The 23,018-nt window shown below is 39.6% G+C and overlaps 1 protein-coding gene across 2 annotated transcripts; it reads left to right on the top strand.

Annotated features, from left to right (window-relative positions):
* The first annotated feature begins 770 nt into the window (after positions 1-770).
* On the top strand, positions 771-22,221 carry zyx (zyxin). 2 transcript variants are annotated; one of them, XM_036584635.1, is made up of 10 exons: positions 771-1,013; positions 9,919-10,153; positions 12,293-12,549; positions 15,728-15,823; positions 15,998-16,558; positions 16,684-16,831; positions 17,964-18,133; positions 18,586-18,764; positions 18,871-18,991; positions 19,634-22,221. In XM_036584635.1, the coding sequence occupies exons 2-10, from the start codon at positions 9,925-9,927 to the stop codon at positions 19,745-19,747; spliced, it is 1,875 nt and encodes a 624-aa protein (XP_036440528.1). In that variant the 5' UTR covers positions 771-1,013; positions 9,919-9,924; the 3' UTR covers positions 19,748-22,221. The 2 variants fall into 2 exon arrangements, with proteins under 2 accessions (XP_036440528.1, XP_036440537.1); XM_036584644.1 differs by lacking the exon at positions 771-1,013 and adding an exon at positions 1,735-2,118.
* Positions 22,222-23,018: the final 797 nt, after the last annotated feature.

The following is a 23,018-nucleotide window of genomic DNA, read 5'->3' as shown; positions in this document are numbered from 1 at the left end:
TGTATGTGTGTGTGTGTGTGAGTGTGAGAGAGAGAGAGAGAGAGAGAGAGAGAGCAGCAGATGTGCAGGATGGGTGGAATTGAGCTCTGCCATTGTGGCAGTGGTAAACTCATATCCTTATTTGTTATTAAACTGGCTCCATGAAGAGATTTGCAGGGAAAAAAAAAAACATTCCCACTTCTCTGAAACTAACATAGCATTATAACATTATATGTTTCAAATCAAATCCAACACTCTGCAGCCCTATTTAGTGGATGATTTTATGTTTGGCGTTGTTTTAATAAAAGAACTGTTAATATCTTTTGGATGACCTCATGTGTTTCACATTACAGTTGGAGCTGGCTGTGGAAAACCATATGAGCAGTGGAATAAAGTGGGGTTGACCGTAACCGCTCTAAAGTTCTTTTCACTTGAAAGTGTTGGGCTTTTTTTTAGAAGCCTCTGGGTTTGGAGTTGATTTGAGCTTAGTGTTTTCCCAATGCACCGTGTGTCCCTTTTCTCTCTCTTTCTCTCGCCCTTTCTCCTGCCAAACGTTGCTCATTTCGGTGTCTGTATCTAATCAACCCCCAACCTTCTTTATCTTTCCCTCCCTTCTCTCTCTCTGGCTCTCTTGCTCACTCTGCCCTTACAAGGAAAGGCAGGCAGGGTTGATGTCATAGAATGAAGAATGTTTAAAGAATCCTGAGAGAGGAAGAGAGGGAGAAAAAGAGAGACAGCGGGGGACGGAGAAAGTGTATGTGTGTGTGTGTATGAAAGAGAGAGAGAGAGAGAGGTGTTTGGCATGTGATAGATGTGACCTGGGTGAAAGTCAAACGAGAAAGAACTTGTTTGGAGGGATGGTGTCATTCCTTTGGGAGACAAATAGGGGGAGGGTCTAACAGCAACACAGGAACTGTGTATGTGTGAGAGAGAGAGCGAGAGGGAAAGACAGAGAGAGTTACCGTTAAAAAGAAGTTTGAATTACTGAGGCAGAAAGACTCCAACACCTACAAAGTGCCTGTGCCAACAAGGAGGTAAGTTGGACTTTGGTTTTCAAACAAGAAACAGAGATTAGAGCTGTTTTTTTAATCTGATGTGTGATGTTATTTGTGTCGCTTTAAAGCTCTACTAGTGTCTGAGAGAACTCAAAATTAGTGTCATGGCAACCTGGTAGAAGGGGGAAACGATGACAGGATGGCAGGATTTATCTTTTCTTCCGCACCCTTAAACAGGGTTATTAAAAGGTATTTTAGTAAAAGCAACCGTGACAATCTTTGAATGCAAAAAATAGTTTTTGTATAGACCCTCTCTCTGATGCAAAAAGAACCTTTAAACCTACTAAAGAACCTTTAAAATAGGTTCTGCTATTGTTACGCAACCTTTTTAACTCTTTTACTAGGAGTGTAGGATGCCCCTTAAAACACAGAATTAACAACTAACAAAAAAGTACAAATCACAATTCTAAGCATTTGTATAAAGAGGATATATATATATATATATATATATATATATATATATATATATATATATATATATAGGCTGTGTAAAAAAAAAGTAATTAAAGCATGTAAGAGTTCCACATCTTTCAAACGACTTAATTTTGCCCAAAATAAGAGAGGTCTTCATGACTTTTTTGTCAGAAAGTGGTAGAAAACCTTCAATTCAGTGTAACATGGGCAGAAATTAGGTGTGAACGACAAATGACACAATCCTGGATTTATGTATGAAATTTAGCCTAAAGAGCTAATCTTGATCAGACATTCACTCACTCCACTCTCAGCGCTGTAGAGAAGAAGGCGGAAGCTGCAGCCGGAAGTGAGGGTATATTGCTGGGGAAAAGTTCCCACAGCAACATTTCCAGGTGGAGAAAAACCTCCGAACAGAAGCCAAGAAAACACAATGAAGAGAACGGAGCCTGCTAAATAACTAACTAAGCGCCGGACTGAATTCATACTGTGATATTAGACCACAAAGGGAGGGGCCATCGCAGCAGAGACTCGTTAAAGCGGAGTGGAGGAACTGAGTCTGAATCCGCTCCTAGTGGAGCTGCTGCTCTGTTCGACCTGCTCGCTGACTGAGAGAGTGAAACTACTGCTGGGTTAAACTGAACTGCTCTGAGAAAAAAAAAACTAAACTGAAGTAAGGACCCTTTTTCATTTGTTAGTGTATGTTTTGTGGCAGTTTGTCAGACGCTTCACTCGCACTGTCCGGATTTCCAGGCGATGCTGTGTCTGAAAGCGGACAGTCCCAGTCATTAGCAGTGCTGCTGTGTCTGCTGCTAGCCTGGCGCTAATTTAGTGTGCTAACTGCAGTCTTCTGTCTGCCTGACACTGCGACATTTCTGACTGAATGTAGGACTGACAATAAAAGTACTTCTTTGTGTTTTCTAAAAGCTCAAGGTATTGGGATCATTTTATATTATTTTCCCCCCTCGTACCATGTTCATTTGCGTTAGAGAGGAGGGGTGGGGCGGTAACTGCTCTCTCAGTTGCCCCCACGCTCCAGGTAAATCGGGCTTTATCAAACATAGATACTTCCATAAATAACAGCAACGACCACTTTACTGTCGTTGTGAGTAAAGTAGTTAGTGAACTAGCGACCCAGCCTTGCCTGTCTTCTCTCTTGCCGTTGTGTTGGCTGGCAGGTAGCTGGTGTAGTTGGCTAGATATCCATATAAGGCCAGCTCTTTTTACTCATCTGAACTGAGTTACTCCCCTGGCTTTTGTCTGCAAGCAGGAATTTTTCCCCAGTGTTGCTCATCTAGGACCAGTTTCCCGGACCCAGCCTGGACAAAACGGGATTTAAACATTCACACTGCAGTTCAGTCCAACATTAGGCTTAATTCACGTCCAAGAAACTGGTCCCTAGTGTTTAGCTTGAGTTTGGATGGAGATAGCGTAACAACTTTGGAATGAATGAGACTTTTTTTCTCGAAGATCAGCTTGTAGTTAGCTGAGTCTGGGCACAGTTTGGAGGCTCCCATGTAGTAAATGTCCTGTGGTGTTGGGACGAGAGTGCAGGGCTGTAATCTTCACATGATTGTAACCTCCATGTCTGGAAAACGCGGTCCTCCGTCCTACTCATTAAAGAGACGCTTTGTTCCTCCCAGTGTATCTGCTTGGTGGTTGTTCTCTCGTAGAAGCTTACATTTGGTTCCTAAAGAAAGGCCTTAGCGCACACAGTCATACAAGTGAGCAACTGTTGATTATTATTTTCGGGGTTTTCACGTGATGGAGACGCAATCAGTGAGCGATAAGCGCGCATTCCTCACAGGGGCGTGTCAACAGGGGGCAACGATAAAAAAGCCAACGGCTGTCCCAAAGACCACTCCGTCATTCCTACAGAGAGCTTCCATAGGCTTTATCATGGAACAGGAGACACGGTCTGATTAGTCACTCTAGGCCGGTGTTGTAATCTTTAGGCGCTGCCTTTGTCTGGCTGTAGTCATTCTTCCTCTTGCTCACCTTGACGTCATGGACATGACTGGCAACATCTTTCAAAATGAGAGAAGCGTTTTTAAATGAAATACTGCCACACAAAGCAGAGATCCCGAGTTATCTCTGAGAAAGCCATCAGTGCTTTAGCAGTCAGTGATGGGGGGGACTTGTCTGCAGAATTGCAAATATTCCTGGTACTCCATTGCACACAGTATGCATACCTGTGCTAGTCTGCTTCCACTCTGTGAGCCTTTACACCTAGGTGGGGTATCTTCATGTTAGTCTGTTATCTTTTGCAAGAACATTCCCCTTTGTGATACAATCCTATGATGGAAAGATTGGCAGGGAGGGAAGCCAAATTTTCTTGTCAGCATCGTTGCCCTTGCAGACAGAAACAGTGTTGTGGAAAGTTGCCAACAGAAATACCATTAGCAGCTGTGATTCCAGACATTCCTATATTACACGGGCAAGTCTACTCTATAAAATGTGTCTGTGCAACTGTCTGCGTCATTCAACCGCTGACTGTTAAAGGGGTGGTCAGCTTATTTCCTTTATCGAACTTATGCTGTTAGCTGTAGGGTTCAGTATGAATTTACTGTTGCCAAATAAAGAGCAGTGTTCATTTTGATTGTGAAATTTTTGCACTTTTGCGTTTCCTCTTTTGGATTTAAGTTGGGCAGTGCTGTGTTGGAAGAAGCTGTTGTCAAGTCTTGCCTTGCACAACCAGAATTAGGACAGATTTTTCACCAGCTGTCCTGTACCAGCCCCTCCTTACACAAAACAATGTCTCTTTAATTGTGCTTGACTGACCACTAATAAGAAAAAAAGCTAGCTGGCATTTTGAATGTCATGCTGTTGTTGTTTAAGTTGCCATTTCTGCACCACTGTCCCATCAGTTTGAAAAGCCTGCACGGTCCTTGATCAGGCAAAAAAGAAAAAGTTTCCATCTGAATGATGATTTAGGATTTATTTTTTATTTAACTTTTTGGTTAATCAAGTCACATCTTTAGTAAAATTATCACTTTAATATTTGCAGTTGAGTTGATGGAACCACTAAACTAACAAATTGTTCTCTTTCAAAGTAGGTCTGATGATATTGTTCAGGCTTTAGCCATAGATGGCATAGAATTTGCCATTAGTTGACATTTTTTTGTGCCGAGTAAAAGTGCATGACATTGAATGAATAGATGGGGAACACCTTTTTGGGCTCTCTGAAATAAATCCAGATGCCTCTGCTGTTGCAGGACAGAGCCTTGTGCTTTGGCCTTGCCTGGAACCAGCAGACAAAGCATATACTTCTTGAGTTTTTATGAACCATCGTCTTCTACTCCATGTTCCGAGACATGATTACAGAACTTTGAGTGGTTGGAATCAAGTCTAAAACAGTCTGTAAAGGGAAACCTTCAGAAATATTGAAATGCTTAACATAGTCTCAACATACTCGGTCATAACACACGCAAGGAGCCATTACTGATGCAATCTCTGCTGTTTCACAGTTTGTCCCAGATATTGCTAATCATCACCAGATATTGTATATCATAGTGAAGTGCTATAGGCTACGACTACCACCTCCTCAAGACCTAATTTGAAACACAGAACAATGGCTGAGACTGGTCTCAGATTAACAACTGGAAGTAGTATGGAGCAGCATAATGATGGGCATGTAGTGCTTTTATGGAAGAAATTATCTCAGCTCACAGCTGTTCTGGAGGAGTGATGAAACACAGGCATATGTTGAACTGTGTTAGGAATGGCTTTGGAATCTTTGCATTGCAGCTGTTTCTCCTTTAACTGTGCGCACACACACATACACACACACACAAGCACACACCACCCCAACTCTCATACCCTCTCATCCATACACACAAACTATAACGTTCCTTTAGCTTAGCTGCTCTTTTTTTCCCCCACATTGATGACATTCATTGCATGTGTTCATATGGCATAGAATGCAATGAGTAATGAAAGATACACTGAATTCTGTTTAGTTACTTGTGATTATTATTACATTCAGTGTATTGAGAATAACCAGAGCTTTGACTTGAATTAGAGGGGACCTCCCATAATTAGTATTTTGGACATTTTATCTAAATTGGCAACATGTGTTGGTCTATATTTGGATTTGAACCAAAACAATTGAATAATGCAGCGTGCATGAATCATGGGTTAGTAACTTGGACTAATAAAGCCACGAACCAGGACACAGCATATCCAGAAATTACATATGAGGGAAGCTGTTACCAGTTAGCTGCTCACACTATTAGTAATGGAGCAACAGGGTGAGTTGCACTTCACTTTTTCACTGTGCAGCAGTTAGTTACAAGGAACTGTGTTAGAACTGTGGTAATCCTGTTGTTCCTTTATGATGAAAGGAGCTCAAAAAGTGAACCAGTATTTATCTGATCCTGGCTTGGCTTGGTCTGTAAAAGAATGGATGCAGCATATACACAGGACAACACTATTATTATAAGCCTATGAATCATGCTGAAAAAGTTGTTTTGGTCAGGACCCCTTTTCATTAAACTCTTCAGAATTATGTTCAGAAGGGTGAATTTGGGAGTAGGATGATTCTGCCCTCAAAAAAGCATTAGAGCAGGCATAATTCATTTTTTGTGACACGTAATATGGCACGTCTAAAAACAACTCATCGCAACAGCACAATGAAATAAACCAAATGCAGCATAATTGTCAGGATCACCATTTCAGAAGTTCATTCATCACAATTTACCATTACTATATTTGACAGGTAAATTACCACTCCGTCTGTAGCTGAAGGAATGTGTTGAACTAAACATAAATTGAAAATCACATTTTCCTTACATGAAATGTGGTTTCTATACTTTTATCAAGGATTACAGGGGGGGAAATGAATTTTGTTTTCTAAATGATGTATGATGAATCGTGCATAACATGATCAGGCACATAAATTCATGCTAAAACAAACAAAAAAAACTTTAATGGTGTTGGGCCTAAACATTTTTGTCTTACGAGATAGAGATGCATGTCCAGCTGCCTTTTTTGTTTTATTTTTCAGCACAAAAAAAAGAGTACTTTAGTGTATATTTACTTACAAAGCTCCCTTAGAAGTCCACTATTCATTATATAACTGGTACACCTCTCTTTGGCTGGGTTGTGTGAATATTTCATCAAAGCATTTACCTTTGCATTATTTAACATCTCTTCCAAACTAAAGGAAAAGAGCTGAAGCAGTTGTTCTGTGCGTGAGGCTGTTTGTTGCAGTACACTGAATCTGGTTATCTGCTAGCAAAAATAAACATACTTCCTGGACCTTTCTGTCCTAAAACAGTAAAACTTTGTCCTTCAGTTTGGTTAGTTCAGACGTCTGTTTGAGGGCAGGACAGAGAGGTGTAGATATGAAGATGTCTCCATAGATCAACGCCAGTATTGAAAAATAAGACCTGTTTAGGGGAAGATCTATTACGTCATCTTGAATCAACCATAGATTCTTGTGCTATATTAAGCTGAGCTCAGGTGGAGCAGAATTCTGCTTCTTGTTCAGATGACATCAGCATTTCAGGAATACTTTTGGAATCTGTTGCTGTCTTGCTCATGCCGCAACATGAAAAGTGCTCAAGACCGAGCCATGATGGTGTTAGGAATTCATCACCCAAAGGAGCCGTGATTACATAGTTGCCTTAAAAGACATTCACCAAAGTACATATATTAGTACATTACAGAGTTGTCTGTGCTTTTTTGTTGTATAAAATACATGTTTGCACTCTTGTGAGTCTCATTGTTTGTCTCTTTGCAAGATTATTGAAAGATTTTGAATTGAAAGGTTCTGCATTGATTTTCTAATCAGATTTTTATATAGCCTCTGTATTTCTCCTACTGTAAAATAAACTAAGGAAGGATACTTTGATGCAGCCTGGCTTGGAGGAGGAGGTGTGAGATCTCTCTAGTACACACGTTTACAGTCACAAATTGGTCACAGTTTTTGTATATATGAAGTAAAAGCCCAGAAACCATAGTAAACACACACTATGTATAACTCTGTACATACAGTTGCACATTTTCTTAGAAGGTGAAGAACACCACTTTTTTTGGATTGTCTGAAAGAAATTGTTCTCAGAATTCCAAATGCTTCTGCTGATACAGGTTCAGGGTCAAAACTAGCAGACAAAGGTTATAACCTATGTAAGAACATAGCTTTGTTTAACAACCAGCTCAAGAGATTCTTAACTGGCCAAAATGCTAATCCAGTAATACTCTGAGTCAGGCTCTAAGGTCAAATATCTGCTGAAGGATTAGCTGTAAAACTGCATCATACAAAGGAAAAATATGCTGCGGGTTTGCCAGAGTATGATGTGGCACCTAAGGAAAATTCTAAGCATTTTCTATTTAGCTTAAGTGTTCTGATGGTTCAGATGAGTTGGAAAATTATGAACATCAATGAATTCCAGAGCACCTCCATTACAATGATGGAAAACCCTTTTAATATGTAAAGTATATGAGCATGGCTTTGGAATTCAGTCATTTACTCACCTACATGGAGCAGTCTGAAGTTTCTCCAGCAGGGAAGCTATTAGCACACATGTCACTGTTGTGTCATTTGAAGAGAAGAAAGAGTAAGAGAATATAGAGAATGGGTTGTATAATCGTGTCTTGGCACCCTGAATCACCCTTGAATCAAATCGTATTGTGAGGTGCCTAGAGACAGGCATCTCTATAAGCAACCAGTACAGTGTGTTTCAGGGATTGAAGGTGCCATGTTGACAAATAATGAAAGGGCAAATACTTGATTTTGGCATAGAACTCTTGACTCTAATCTATACTGTTTTTGTCTTAATATACATTTATTTTAATTTTCTCATAATGAAAGTGTTGCAAGTGTAACTGAAAACTCTTCCCAAATTATTGAATGATCTGCTCATGTGTTACCACTCTAGACTAATGAAATATTATAATGTCCCATTAGAAAGAATTTACTCTGTTCTTGAGTCAGCTGGTCTGATGTGATGCAATGGCAGTAGCGGAACATTGCAGTGGGAGTGTAGTGTGTCTTTTGGTTAAATATTAGCCTGCACCATAGCAACATGCACAAACATGATTACACTGGGGCAAGCTTGGCGTTGTCTGAGCTTTCCACATAAATCTAAATCGACGAGTATACATATTGTTCTTTCTGCAGCTGCCAAAAGAAAAAACAAACAAAAATAAAACAGTCTTGTCAAGCGACAGTTTGTACATGGAGCGACTGACCTGGAACTCATTTGCAACTGTGTTGTTCTGGGCCTATGTAGTTCTGTCCGAGGGTGGGCCCTTAAGTTTGGTTGTGGCAAACGACCAGACCTAAAGAGCTGTGATTTCTTCTAAACATAACATGATAGTCAAAACAAAAACAGATGTGAACGAACACAGGGATTTCCTTTGAATATGAAACAATGGTCAGAGGATGAGCTTGTGCATGTATTACTCCCTCAATAGGAACTCAGTGTAAGAATTATGATGGGTTTCACAGTATTGTACTCATATCTACGAGCGCGCTCCTGTGGCATGAAGACAAGGTATGATATGCAGTACTGCATGATCTCTAGGCAGAAAGCAGTGGACTTGAGAAGGAAATGGTTGAGTGAGGTAGACAAACATTAAGGTAAATATTTGAGAATAACTTTGGACACAGGGGCCACCCTAAGGCATATCACATACATGTTACATTTACCTAAACCTTTCCTTGTACAGATGTGGTGAGCACAAAGTATAGCATCATTGTTGGAACATTGTAGAACTCCTTAACCATAGTAAGTAGCCTGCAGCATGCTTGTGCATATCATTGCTTTCCATTCCTCTTCTCTTCTCACTTTAGGTCTGAACAATATCTGCAGTTTTCATATTGTAATATTTCTATGGCATTTTTAAAACAAGTAAAATCACAATGTAATTTGTGTTTACAACTCTGCTGCAATATACTGTTATGATGACAAGCACAGAAAGATAAAACATACCCTAGTATACATGATGAATAGGTCTTGTTCCAAGGAGAGATGGTTGTAGATTTAAGAAGGAGTCTGTAAAAGTATGATTACAGCATATTGTAATATAAGTAGATATACCCAGTGCCTGCAGAGGGTGTTCAGAAGCCAGCATAATCATTTACTCTCTATAGAGCAGTGGTAGTGGCATTGATTTATGTTATTTGAAACGTCTTGATGTACAGCTAGTGTACGTGCTATAGTGTGCACTGTTTATTACAAGTGTATTGTTGACCATGTGACCCAAAGAATCATTCAGAATGTCCATTTGGGCACCAAGAGAAAAGTGGTTAGTGATCATAATAGTGCCCAAAAAACAGATAGGGGTCCATTTTGGTCATAGCCAAGCTAAATTATCAGTTGTGTATCATTTTACAGTCTGTCAAGGTTTGTTTGTGTTACTGTTCCACTTCAAGTGTAAAGTCTTGAAAATTTTGTACTCTTTAATAGCCCAAGAGGCTCATGTAATGGGCAGTGAGTGATGAATCATTTTTCCCCATTTTTCACAGATCAAGATGGAGGACTCCAATGGCAGTAAACCCTTTATGGTAACCTCCTCCCTGTCTCTCCAAGTCTCAACCCCATCCTTCTACAACCAGCCAAAAAAGTTTGCATCGGTTGCACCTCCACGACCCAAAGGACCGTCTGGCCTATCACAGACGCCAACCTTCTCTTCATCAATTGCAAGCACTGGTGTGATTGGTAGGGTTGGGGAGGTGCCCCCGCCGCCTCCAGCCATTGATGGTAAGACAGTTTATTTTAATAAAAGAAATGTGTCTGCATTCTAAGCACATAGTCTCACACGTTTATTTTTGTCCCATCAGGAAATAGGTACTCTGTTGGGGTGACCACCGTATATGGCAAGTTTTATTAGATAATTTCTGTAGTTGATCTGGATTTAGCACGTCGGTGTCATAGCAAGTTTCATATCAGAGCTGAACACAACCATGTACTGATGTGGAAAGTTTCTAGGGTCATGGAGCTCATGCGGTAGAAGAATTGTTTCCCTCTTCCTTTTGTGCAAAGCTGTCTGCAGTGCTGAGCTAGGAAGAAATGCTTGAGGTTTTAGGTAGATGGCTATCAGTAGTGTGGTTGACATCAGTGTGTTGTAGCATTTGTCACTCTTTAGATGAACAAGATGGAAAAATAACTGGTGGTAGGAGCACCTTCATGAATTTTCCCCCCCTCACTTGGAGGAGAGTCTAGGGGACAGGGCTAAGTAAGGTTAGTGTGCTGAAAATGGAGTTCATCTTCTGAAAACAGGCTTGTCAGATCATGCTAATGTTTCTACAGCAGGAAACGTCTGGATATTTTTTTGTCAGCATGCCAATCAGAAAACAGATGCAGATGTTCACGTAATCCGAGTAACTTGCTAAACAAGCTTTAGTTATAAGACTTTGTCATTTGAACTACAGATCCTCTTTTAAGAAAAGTGAGCCAGCTGACCATATGCTCCTCATTTAGTCTCATTCTGATGTTTGTTTACCGTTGTTCTTCCTGTTGAGGCAAAACTCTACTTGCCACAAGTGGTAGACCCCAGCTGCAACTTCCATGCCAAGTTTCTAATTAATCTCTAACATTGATGTTTAGTGTTAAGTGTTAGGACTGAGGTATACTTTTATTCTGAGTGATACTTTTAATTACTGCGTAAATGCACACATGCAACTGCTATACCAGCATCATTGCACATACTTGTCTGTGTCCTTGCTTGTTTATCTGAAGGTTTAAGTGGGCATTAGTGGGCAGGTCATGGCCAAAACATTTCAGGCTTTCATGAGAGTTTTCCCAAATTCTGATTTTGCACAACAAGGTCAACAATGAACATAACAGATGAGACTGTGTTATTGTTTATGTTGAGACGATTGCAGAAACTGACAGCAAAAGGGGCTGTTTTCATGGTATGTTCAGTCCACTGCTGACATCATGTTATCATATACCACCTTTACCATTTATGTTTGTGTTTTATATTATGGATGCATCAAGTTAATTTCTAAAGACCTGCGCAACAAACAGTCATAATGAATGCAGGATGCATGTACATTTTTCTTTTGCTTGCTAGTCACTTGCGTGGTCTTTGACAAACACATTGCTGACCACATGGGTTTTCACAATGTGACAATAGGAAGTGGACATCATGTTTGAATTCTTTTTTTTACCAGTTAAATTGACCTTGGTGCTGCTTTTAAACTGGTTTAAGAAATAATTTGAAAACAACAGGATGCAAGAAGCACAGAAGTACAGCTGGGTCTTTGGTGTGAATTTTTTTTTGATCAGGCTTTGAGTGTTATTCAGTAAAAGTGATGTTGACTGCCAAGTATTGGTCTGTTTCCTGAGATATGTAAATATACAGTACTGTGCAAAAGTCTTAGGCACAGCACATTGTTTAACACCATTTATCTTGGCAGTATGTGTGTTTTTGCTTCAAAAAGCACCATATATCATTAGAATTGATGCAAATAAACATAAATGCAGTCAAAAGTAAGCAGACTTTAATATCTTGTGAGCTGGTTTGGTGAACAAATTTGGTTCAGGAAGTCTCCTGGATGCCCCCAGCCACCACCAGCACACTTATTTTAAGTACTGATTGGCCAATCCAGGTGTTGGATGATAAATACAAATAATGTTAGGCTGCCTCAAGGAGAGTTTTGGAAATGATTAAGCAAACACATTGAATTATGTGAAATCACTTCATATTGTATTAATGGCATTTGTATTTATTCTAATATTAGTGTTTTTCTTTGAGTAAAAATGCTTACTGCCTAGTTTCTCAGGTGCATAAAACATTTACACAGTACTGTATGCAGTTTGTATATTTTGTAGGTAAAATTTTTTTGTTTATTGTTTGTGTTCATGTATTTAATCCTATTCACTTCCCCTGACCAGACTTTCCACCCCCTCCTCCTCCACTGGATGAGCTGCCAGCCCCTCCCCCTGAATGCCAGACCACACCCCCTGCATCTGAGGCCCCTCCACCTGCATTTCCCGCCCCTCCCCCAGTTGCAGATGACTTGCCCCTCCCAGTACCTCCTGAAGATATCAGCTTTATGTCCTCAAGTACCTGTCCTGCTCCACCTCCTCCCCCTCCCCCTCCCCCTCCTGCACCGCCGCTACCCGAGCCTGGCACTGGTACCAGCTTTCAGGTAAGAAGTGGGACGTAGACTTTATATGACCTTATTGTGTTATACTGAATTTATGATGCTTGTGTTGAAGTCCCCAGTGATTGCTGTTGTGGAAATTAATTCCCTTCTGACATTAGCCTCAGTGGCGTAGCTAGGATCCTGTGGGCCTCAGTGCAAAATAATAAAAAAAAAAAACAGATATGGACCCCGACAATGACAATATAATTTGTATACAGGTTAATAATGCGTCTAAACCAAACTGGTGCTATATCATTTGTAAATGCTTGAATTATATTATTAACTTACCTGCTGGCCTGACATTCACAGCTGGTAGTTATGCCACTGATTTGACTGTGCCATTGCATTACAGTACAGTACAGTTTGTAAGAAACTGGACAGTGATTCAGTTTTTGTTGTGCATCTTGAATTTGATATGAAACAATAGCTATGAAGTTTAGGTACAGTCTTCTAACTTTTAAGGGCATATGTGTCCATATGGGGTGAAGCGTATAGAATTTTGAGCTCTTTTTATACCTGCTTCACCTGTTTTAGGGGACTGTGAGTAATTGGGTGGTTTCTTGGCCAGCAGTATGTTGAGCTAACAAGAGAGCTAACAAAATACTAGTTGATTGCAGATGTGGCAGTTGTATCTGGAGTTTGATGCTATTGTCTCTTAGACCAAGAACACTACATAGGACACAGGCATAGATGTGACCGAGACTGCCATGAATAAAAGTCTAAAACTCTAACCTCAGACCAACCTTACCACAAGACACAAACCACTGGAAGAACAGAAAAGTCATGTTAGTTTGCTGAAAAAGCCAGAACAAGAATGTGGAGTGCTGGGACGAAGGCAAAAGGAGAGTGATGAAAAGAGGAAAGTGCAGAGGAATCATCAGTGAAACACTGTGCTTGTGTGGCTACCAGTGGAGCTAGTTCACTTGTCTTTATTCATGATACGCACACATTAGCAAAAGGATGAATTCTGAACAGAACAGAACCATCTTAACTGCTCAGATCCAACCAAATGTCATAAAACTCACTGGGGAGAGGTTGACATTGCAGCAGGACAGTGACCCCAAATATACTGCTGAAGTTTTTCAAGGCCGAAAAGTGGAATGTTCTTGACTTGCCAAGTCAGTCATCTGATCTGAATCCTATTAACCATGCATTACGCTTTCTTAAAACAAGACTAAAGGCAAAAGCCCCTGAAAAAAGCAGGAACTGAAATCAGCTGTGTTGCAGACCTGTCCAAGCATGCACAGAAGATGCTGTTTGGGTGTATGGGTAACATCACTAACAAGTACAGAGTCTAATGATAACTGAATAATACTTTCAGCTATGAAGAAAAAACTGTTTTCATGTATTGAATACGTCAAGAATGCTACATATTACCATAAAGAGAATCCAACCAACGCGCTAAAGCACAGTAGGGCCGTCTCCTCGATTAGTCAGCTAATACATTTTAGTTTATTGACTAAACATCTCGTTTGACTAATTGCATTAATCAATTTCTTTATTTATGTATTCTATTATTATTATTATTATTATTATTATTATTATTATTTACAAGTGAATTATAGTTAGAATATTAGATATTTTTGCATATAGAAGTTTGGACCACAAGGCTTGTGAGTTTCCAAAAAGTATAAGCGTGCATTAGTTATGCAGTGCGCTGGATACTGACAAGCAAGCCAGATGCAACACAGAAAAAAAGCTTTGCACAGGATGTAACCACTTAAAAATGTAAATGTTTGAGACATTATTGTGCCAAATTCTAGCCAATCATGCCTAAAAAGTGTAAAATTAACATAGGAAAATGTGGTCAGAAATTGTCAATGAAAAGTGAAATGTGAAATGAAATCTTCCGTTCAAGTTGTCTTCATAAGTTTGAGTTTCTTTTTAAATATTTCTCATCCAAAGTTTTAAAATGTAAATGTGTAAGACATTCTAGCCGGTCATGCTTAAATACTTTAGTCAAACTTAAACACTTTAATGAAATCTTTTTTTAATGTGTAAACTAGGTTTCTATCATCCAAAGTTTACCAGTAGGCTACTATGTTAATTATTTATTAGCTTTTTCCAGGGGAACTGGGAGGTGTCAGTGTTAAAAGTTGTCACTGTCCAAAATGTAAACTGTATAATATCTATATGCATTTCTATATGTGGCTCACCATATTACTGACCTCAAGTATGTGTTCTCCCACATCATGGTTCCCTTGAGAATTTGAAGGCCTTCACAACTTATCTCCTGTGAGGCGCACTAGTGTGCATGCAGCTTCCCTCTCCACTGTTATGCCCATATAAGCATTAGCTCTATTTCTGGATGTGGCATTGTGGTGTGTGTGGTAATGAGGCAGCATCTGTATGCTCCAGTAGTGGAAGGATAGACTATTCTCATGCAGAATACTATTATTTCAGATTTCTGGAGCATTAGGCAACAGGCTGTAATATTACTCATTGTTCAAGAATTATTATGAGGTGTGTTCTTGTATTTTCATAAATACTACTAGACTTCTTGTGCAACAGAGTAACTACAGCCTCATAGATGTTACATTTTACTTACTGACGGATCGCACAACCCAAATTTCTGAGTATCTATAGAGAGTACAGATAGTAAAAATGACTGTGGACCCTGATGCAGTGTTAGGGTCTGATGCCACATTAAATGATCAGCATATTGTGCAGATGTGCACTGCTAAAATGTGACAGTATATGTCTCAGCTAAAGTGTCTTTTTTAAATACATGTGATCTTTTACTTTTCGTCACTGATAATGTTGCATGGGATTTAATTTAAACAGACCTGTAGGAGTTAAATTAGATGCATTAGTCTCCACACCCTGTAAACTGCAGTAGTCTATAACCAGTTGTGTGGCAGCGTGTTTTCCCCATTTTTCAGCATGAAAAGCTGGAGTCTCCTTATGTTCCCCTCTCATTATTTTTCCTACACTCACCACTGTTATTTTCTTTGATAATTTGGTCAAATCTGTTTCATTTGGTGCTAATTTCATGCTCAGGAACGTTTCACAACAGGCTTAATTTTCTCCCTCCCTGTTTCTGGCTGTCGTTTTAACTCCTTTCCCCTTTGGTATCTAATTTTCTGTGGCTCACGCCCTCTTTTGTCCTTTCTCTTTGTCCCGCTCCCAATCATCAGGTTCTCTCTCACACGTGTTTTTTATAACTCTCTCCCCCGCGTAGAGACCGATGGAAAAGCAGACTAGCTTTGACCGACAGCTGGACTCTCTAACTGATATGTTATCAGAAATGGAAACCAGAAGACCCTTCAACCCAAAGGTACAAACATCTACTCGACTGTCTGATCTCTTAATCGTAACTCTTACTGACAACCTTTAATCTACTTATTATGATGTGCAGCATGATTTTACAAAGCTAAGAGTGCATTATTATTGGGGTACTGTCTGCTCTGATGATGCTTTAAGTTCATGTGTTTTGAATGTTTTTATTTAGATGCCCAGTCAGCCATTGTCTGCGCCAGCCCCAAAGCCGCCACCCACTGCCCCCAAACCTGCTCTGTCCTTCCTGCCCCCACCTGAGCTGCAGGACCGCCCTCCCCCAGCTCCCTGGGCTGAGGAGCTGCGTGCCCGTACCACCCTACGTCAGACGGGTCCAAGCACAGTCTCTGCTCCAACTCCCGCTGCGCAGCCGCTGGCTAAAGGCCCTGCAGCTGCCCCCAAAGCAACATTCTCTACCAGCCAACACGCTTCTAATTTTGGTGTCAAGCCATCAAGTCCTGCAACCACTGCAGGTACAAGAGGGATTAACAATGTCCCCTCCCACACCTCTTTTCCTCCACCTCCTGCTGCACCTCCTGCTGCACCTCCTGCTGCAGCACCTGCTCCTCCAGCAAGTGTTCCCAAACCTTCTCCAGCTTTCAGTCACTCTAAACCTACACCAACTTTCAGCCAAGAGAAAGTGGCTCCATCCCCTCCAGCTGCCCCACAGCCTAAGCCAGCTTCATCACCCATCTCCTCATATAGCAAACCAACGGGCAACCCATCTGCGCCCAAAGTGAGTGGAGTAATCGTGTTATGCATTTGTTGAGAGAATCACACAGCTTTTGATGAATTAGAGACATTTTTTCCCCCTGATGTCTGTGTTATAGACAAGCTGATGTTTTACCCTCTTGTCTTTAGGCTCCACAGCCAACAGGCCCTGGTGCAAGTGCACCCCCTGCTGGTGTTCCACTCTCAATGAGAGAAGTTGAAGAGCTGGAGAAATTGACCAAGGACTTTATTAAAGACATGGACAAAAAGGGTCCAGTTATCACCTCTGCACCAACAGGTACTCTTGATCTGTACTCACCTACACATACAGTACTGTGCTAAAATCATAGACTGTTTTTCATGTATTTATTTTCCAGTCAAAACAGCCATTAAGCACAAGTTATTCATTTTTCAGAAGATATTGCTAAAGTGATTAGACATAAAATAACCCACTTGCTTAAAGAAGAGGAAAGTGAAAGAAAAAAGTGAAATGCAAAAAAAAAAAAATCCAAAATTGGAGTTAAAAAATTAAAAGCTATAGAGAAAATGAAATTCCTAACAACTGTGCAAGACTTGGTAGACCACCAAAACTGTCACGATCAGAGAAACAGTACCTAAAGCTTTCATCTTTGAGAGAGAGGAGAAAATCAAGCTCCAGGTGTTTCTGTCCTTGTTTCCACTGTAAGACCACACCTCTGAGTCTAAAAGGATGTGTAACTGTCAAAAAGCCATTACTGAGAAAAGGAAATGGTCAAAAAAAAAAGGAAGAAGAAAAATTGCAAATCTGATCTTCTCAGAACAATGGACTAGCCACACCAGATCTCTACATTGCTCAGTTTGTTTGAGATTACTTGGATTGTGTGACGCAGAATGCAACCAGGGTCGAAGACTTGACTTTATAGATGTAGGGAAAAATATCCCTTTAGATTTCTTCAAAAAACTGAAATCAAGTCTCATGAAAAAAATGTAAAGTGTGGTCATTTTCTGTTAAAGTTGTTTCTTTTTTTCTGATGCTGAAAAATAAATAACTTGAGCTTAATGGCTGTTATAATGTTTGGAAATTAAATAAATGAAGGGTGATTTCTGACTTTTGCATAGTTTTGCGTATACTCCATTTATTACTTCTTCACTCTTAGTCACCAGTAGACAAGCCATAGTATCAAAGAAATCACAGAATAGTCAGTTTCTTGATGCACAAGTCTGTTTTTATTAGATGCCCGGATACATATCTGGACACTGAAACACAGGCGAGCCACTGTAATAGATATCCAGAACATAATTGTGCATGCTCCACTTCATAATTCTGAAAACTGAGTAGTGCTAATAAGTTTGTCCCAGGCCTCAATAAGTTGTGTGTGTATATATACACTATTTCATTTAATCAATAACTTTTTCCCATTAACTCTGACTCACTCTGTCTGTCCTTGCAGAGGTGTGTGGAAAGTGTGGGGAGGGTCTGTCGAGGTCTCAGCCTGCAGTCAGGGCGATGGACAAACTTTTCCATTCTCACTGTTTCTGCTGTGTGAGCTGCCGGCGCCCTCTGCAGGGCATGCAGTTCTATGACCGTGATGGAACGCCAGAGTGCGAGGATTGCTATGTGGTGAGTCAGCACACAAATTCTCATTAGTCCGTGTCCTAGCTCCAGCGCTTGTTCATTTTAACTGACAGTTAACTGAGGATATCTGCCCTTTTAAAGTTAAAAAAGAAACACACTAATGCTCACTTACGTTCCCAGAAATGTAACTTACAAAGATTTGGTCCTAAAGCCAGGTTGGCCATTAAGCCTTTTTCACATTATTTTTCTGGCTTTCATTGACTTTTGTCTTGTTAGAGGGAATGTCTGTAACCTACTGCTTTCTGCATAGCCTCTTTTGCAGTTTTGCTACAAGTTCTGCATTTCAATTTTGCACAAAATCACAGTAGTCATCAGTTATTACAACATAATGTATAAATTCTGTTTGTTTTAACACACCCTCTCTCGCTATCTCTGGTGTGTGTGTGTGTGTGTGTGTGTGTGTGTGTGTGTGTGTGTGTGTGTGTGTGTGTGTTCAGAACTCCCTGGCAATTTGTTCTCGGTGTGGGGAGCGGATTACAGATCGCGTGTTGAAAGCAGTGGGCCAGTGTTTCCATGCCCACTGTTTCCGCTGCAGTGCCTGTAGCTGCACACTGGAGGGCGCTCCATTCATTACTGATGATGACAACAACCCCTTCTGTGTTCCTGATTACCACCGGTGAGCATCTGCAGCACTCGCAGCCCATCACAGTTAACATAAGAGAGCAAGGCCATGTGAGAACAATATTACATTATATAATAATTGCCCTCTATCTTGATTGCAGACGTTTTTCTCCTCTGTGTGTGAGCTGCAATGAGCCAATTGTTCCTGACCCTGGGAGTGAAGAAACAGTCAGGGTTGTTGCCTTGGAGAAGAACTTTCACCTTAAGTGCTACCGTTGTGAGGTATGACGAGAACCTTGTGCCTGTTTGAATGTGTGTGTGTGTGTGTGTGTGTGTGTGTGTGTTTGAATTATTTATAAAGTTACCTTCTGTTACTGTTACAAAAGATTTATTCATGAAAACTACTTTTTTGGATGCCTTAAGGGCATGGTTGCCTTTTTTTTTTCTCTTTTAATGATCAAAAATGTGAAAAATATGTGAGTTAAATAGTGCCCTTAGAACGGCTTCCGTTCAATACTGGCTCTTCATCTAGAGCTTTTTCTGTGAGTTGGGTATCAAGCTTCCCACTCTTTGAGATTTCTAACAAATCGGATTCTTTTTTCAGGCTGTTTAGTTGCTCAGCTTCTGACTGATTTGTTGCTCTTTCCTTGGGGTCTGAACAGAGAGGATTTTTCATAAGAACAGGAAGTCAATATTATGGATTTTTTAATGCATTTTTGGTTACCCTAATGCCTTTTTTATTACCTTCATTAAATGCCTGTTTCTTCCATCATTGGCATTGCTAATGTTTTACTGTTTTATTAATGTAATGTTAAGGTAATGACACTGTGTAGAAGTAAGAAAACATTTACTTTATAAATCGGTTTAACTTAAAAGATTACAGAAAATGGTGTACACTCCTCTTGTTTCTCTTCTTGGTCACAGGATTGTGCCCGCCCTCTTTCCATAGAGGCAGACGCTGATGGCTGTTACCCACTGGATGGAAGAATTCTGTGCATGAAGTGCCACACAAAGCGTGCCAAGCAGGCCATGCAGTGATTGGACGAAACCCTTTTCACTCATGCTGAAACCAAATCTTAGATACAAGATTGACTGTGCTTTGATTATGTGGTTGCCACATTGTTTTGTGCGTGCTTTATAAGTTTTGCCTTGCCCTGTTGGGTAGGAGTGGCTCTCTGTTCTTTCTGTTCATCTGCTTAGTTTCATCAGCAAGCCCAGGGCTTAATAACTTTAACAACTCTGTTTGTTCTATGCATGGCCTTTAGAACCAATCCCTTTCACCAGGCCCTGCTGCTTTTTCTCAAAGGACTCTGTAGATGATTGACTGCAAAATCACAAGCACATCACCTCAGCGTGTGATTGGTTGAATTTTGAATATACTACACTGATTTAGCCTGTCGTACAATTTAAAATATGAGTAGAGGGGTTAGGGTTTGATATTGAATTTGGACCTATCTATGAATGACTGGTGACATTGGCTGTTCAGTGCAGAAGTAATGTACTGTACTGAAGCCCCAGTGCAACTGTCTGCCTTCATTGCCTTCAGCTTCTAGCGTGCCTCGCACAGGAAAAATGGCAACTGTCATAAAATACCAGCCTTTTGAACAAAAAAAAATATACATTTAAGGAAGATGAAAGGAGAGTTAGTGTTGCCTATGAATACTAGTATTACTGAAATACTGATACTGATCATGAATCAAAACTATTTGAAGTAAGGACTAAACAGGGGTGGACAAAGCTTTACTTATGTGTTGCATGCAATGTTTATTGAACAAAGACTGATGATCAAAAATTTGAAAAAAAGCACATGAATTGGTAAAAATGACCTTATTACCTAGCATGATAGATGATTCAAAATTGTGCAGTGCCTCGCATAACCTGGTAAAGAATTGGACAGTTTTCATTCTACATAATCATGTGTGATTAACATAAGAATCTTTAACATGGAATGTCCTCCAACAGAAAGGTATGTGACCATTGCTCAGTTGTATTATGGAGTATGTGTAAAGTTTTTAAAGTATTTCGGTGTGTTAGACAGTTGGCCAGTCATAAGAGGTTTATTAGGGACAATACTTAGTCACAGCTTTTAAAACACTATTAGAATAATGGGTATGGTTAGAGTTTTTGCACAAAGGCCTTAAAAGACTCAGTAGCTAAAGTATTATTCAATAATAAACAAATCTCTTTCATGTAACTGTTAAACACTTGATGCTACCTTGAAATTACAGTCAACTCCAGAAATGAACTTCTAAAAAGTTCTAAATATTGTGTGAAAAATGCTTAGAATCTAAGTAGGTAACATTCCCTGAAAATGCATTTTATACCCACTGCCTTCATCACATTTTTTTTATTGGTTATGTTTTGCTAGAATTGATCATGAATGTTCCACACAGTATTGCCCTGTCTCTAGACGTATTCTACTTTTGTTTAACAACTTCCCAGCATCCCACTCTTTTCAGCTTTTTGATTTATATATATATATATATATGGGCAGTCTCTCACTGTTATACCATCATGTAACCTTTTTTTGTTTTTGTTTTTTCTTCCTTCCACTTAGGAATTTGTGTTTTGTTTGAATTCCTTTCATTGCTGATGCAATCAAAAAGGATGGGTTCCATTCTTTAAAAAAAAAAAAACTCATGACCAAATGTATTGTTCTATGATTTATTCAGTATAATCACATTTTCTCCCAGTCATAAGTTAGCACATTGGTCTTACTGTCATGCAGGTTTCATCATGATACTGCGGATTACAGTATGTGATGGATATCCATGCAAAAGGGGTTTTCCACTGTTTTTAAAAGAAGGCCTGCACCGAGATGTAAAAGTCGATCAGAGTGGTTTGATGTGAACCTTGGGTTTCTTTATGATGGTGGTGATAGAAACCAGAGGTGATATCGTCTACAACGCAAATATAGCCATTTTATTTACTATTTAAAAGACCACTGACCCTACATGCATCTTCTGAGTTTTTATATGTAATGGTGAAATAGTGGTAAATCTGAAAGTTTTCTTTTGATACTATTTTACATACAATGTCCTGCCTTACAATTTTAGGCCAAAACCGTATCTCAAAACTATAGTAAAACAGTGTCTCACACCTCAGACAGCACATTTGTAACCACTTCATATAATAACTTCCTCTAATGTCACCTTTTTTAGATGTGTAGTTCCTCTAAGCACAATTCTGACTGATGTTTTTTTAAAACAAAGAATTTCACAGTAAAACCACACTGAATGACTTTGTTTACATTGTATCAATTATGCAGAAATTTTGGGGGAAAAAAAACAGTGGAATTCTTCTTTAAGACTTTGTGTTTGCCTTTCATTCATTTACATTACATATATACAAGTGCTTTGTTATTTTTGCATACAGTGCATTTAAATTCCTTTCTAATATGTGAATGTGTGTATGTTTACGGTCTGAGGTATGCCAACATGTTGTTTCTGCAATCAAGCTCCCATTTGTACTGTATTATAAAATAATAATAATAAAAAATGGTCATTCATTTGCACAGTTTCTAAGTTGTTTTTTAGGAGAATGGACATAGCCTTGGGTTCAACTCAGTTCATCTTATAGCTGACTTACACTTCATGTTTTACACCACATGATGCATTGCACACTGTAAAATATGACTGAGTATTTTATCTTAACCCTTGTGTGATGTTCTTGGGACCCATTTTTAAACGATTTAATATTATTTCAACCTCAGATTCTTTGGCCTTTGCTCATTTTCTATGAAGAACATATAAAATAACACATTTTCAGTGATTTCACACTGTAAACCCCCTACACATTTATATTACACGTGGTGTTGGGGTGAATCTGCAGGGAATAAAAGTGTGGAGGTGCTGTGTCCTTTCACTCTGTTCTCCTCCTACATGTCCTACTGTTAGTGTGTGTGTTTGCATATGTGTGCATGTGTGAGGATGGACAACATGGACAGGCTGCTGACTGGCTATAGCTGCTAAAGGAGAACCCTACACTGGCCACTTGTGATATTTTAAACATCTGGTATTTTAACATAAATTATTATGGCTGTATTGATTTAAAAAAAAAACAACAATAATGCAGTGGGTTCACCAGACCCACTGAGTAACAAAAACATGAACGCCACACAGGGTTAAGACTAAGTAACCTGGTTGCCTTAAACCTTTAAGTTAACTGAACTTAAATAATATGTTAAAAGAATGTAAAACAGATTATTGTTTTGTTGACTAAATTAAGGCAACCAGGTGACTTATGTTTTTAACTTAAAACATCGTTTTTTTAAAGTACACTGAAGCTGAAATGAAATGAAGTGTGCATT

This window comes from Colossoma macropomum, unplaced genomic scaffold (genome assembly GCF_904425465.1).
Source record: "Colossoma macropomum unplaced genomic scaffold, Colossoma_macropomum, whole genome shotgun sequence".
Lineage (NCBI taxonomy): Eukaryota > Metazoa > Chordata > Actinopteri > Characiformes > Serrasalmidae > Colossoma > Colossoma macropomum.
This window is presented reverse-complemented; position numbering and strand designations above follow the sequence as displayed.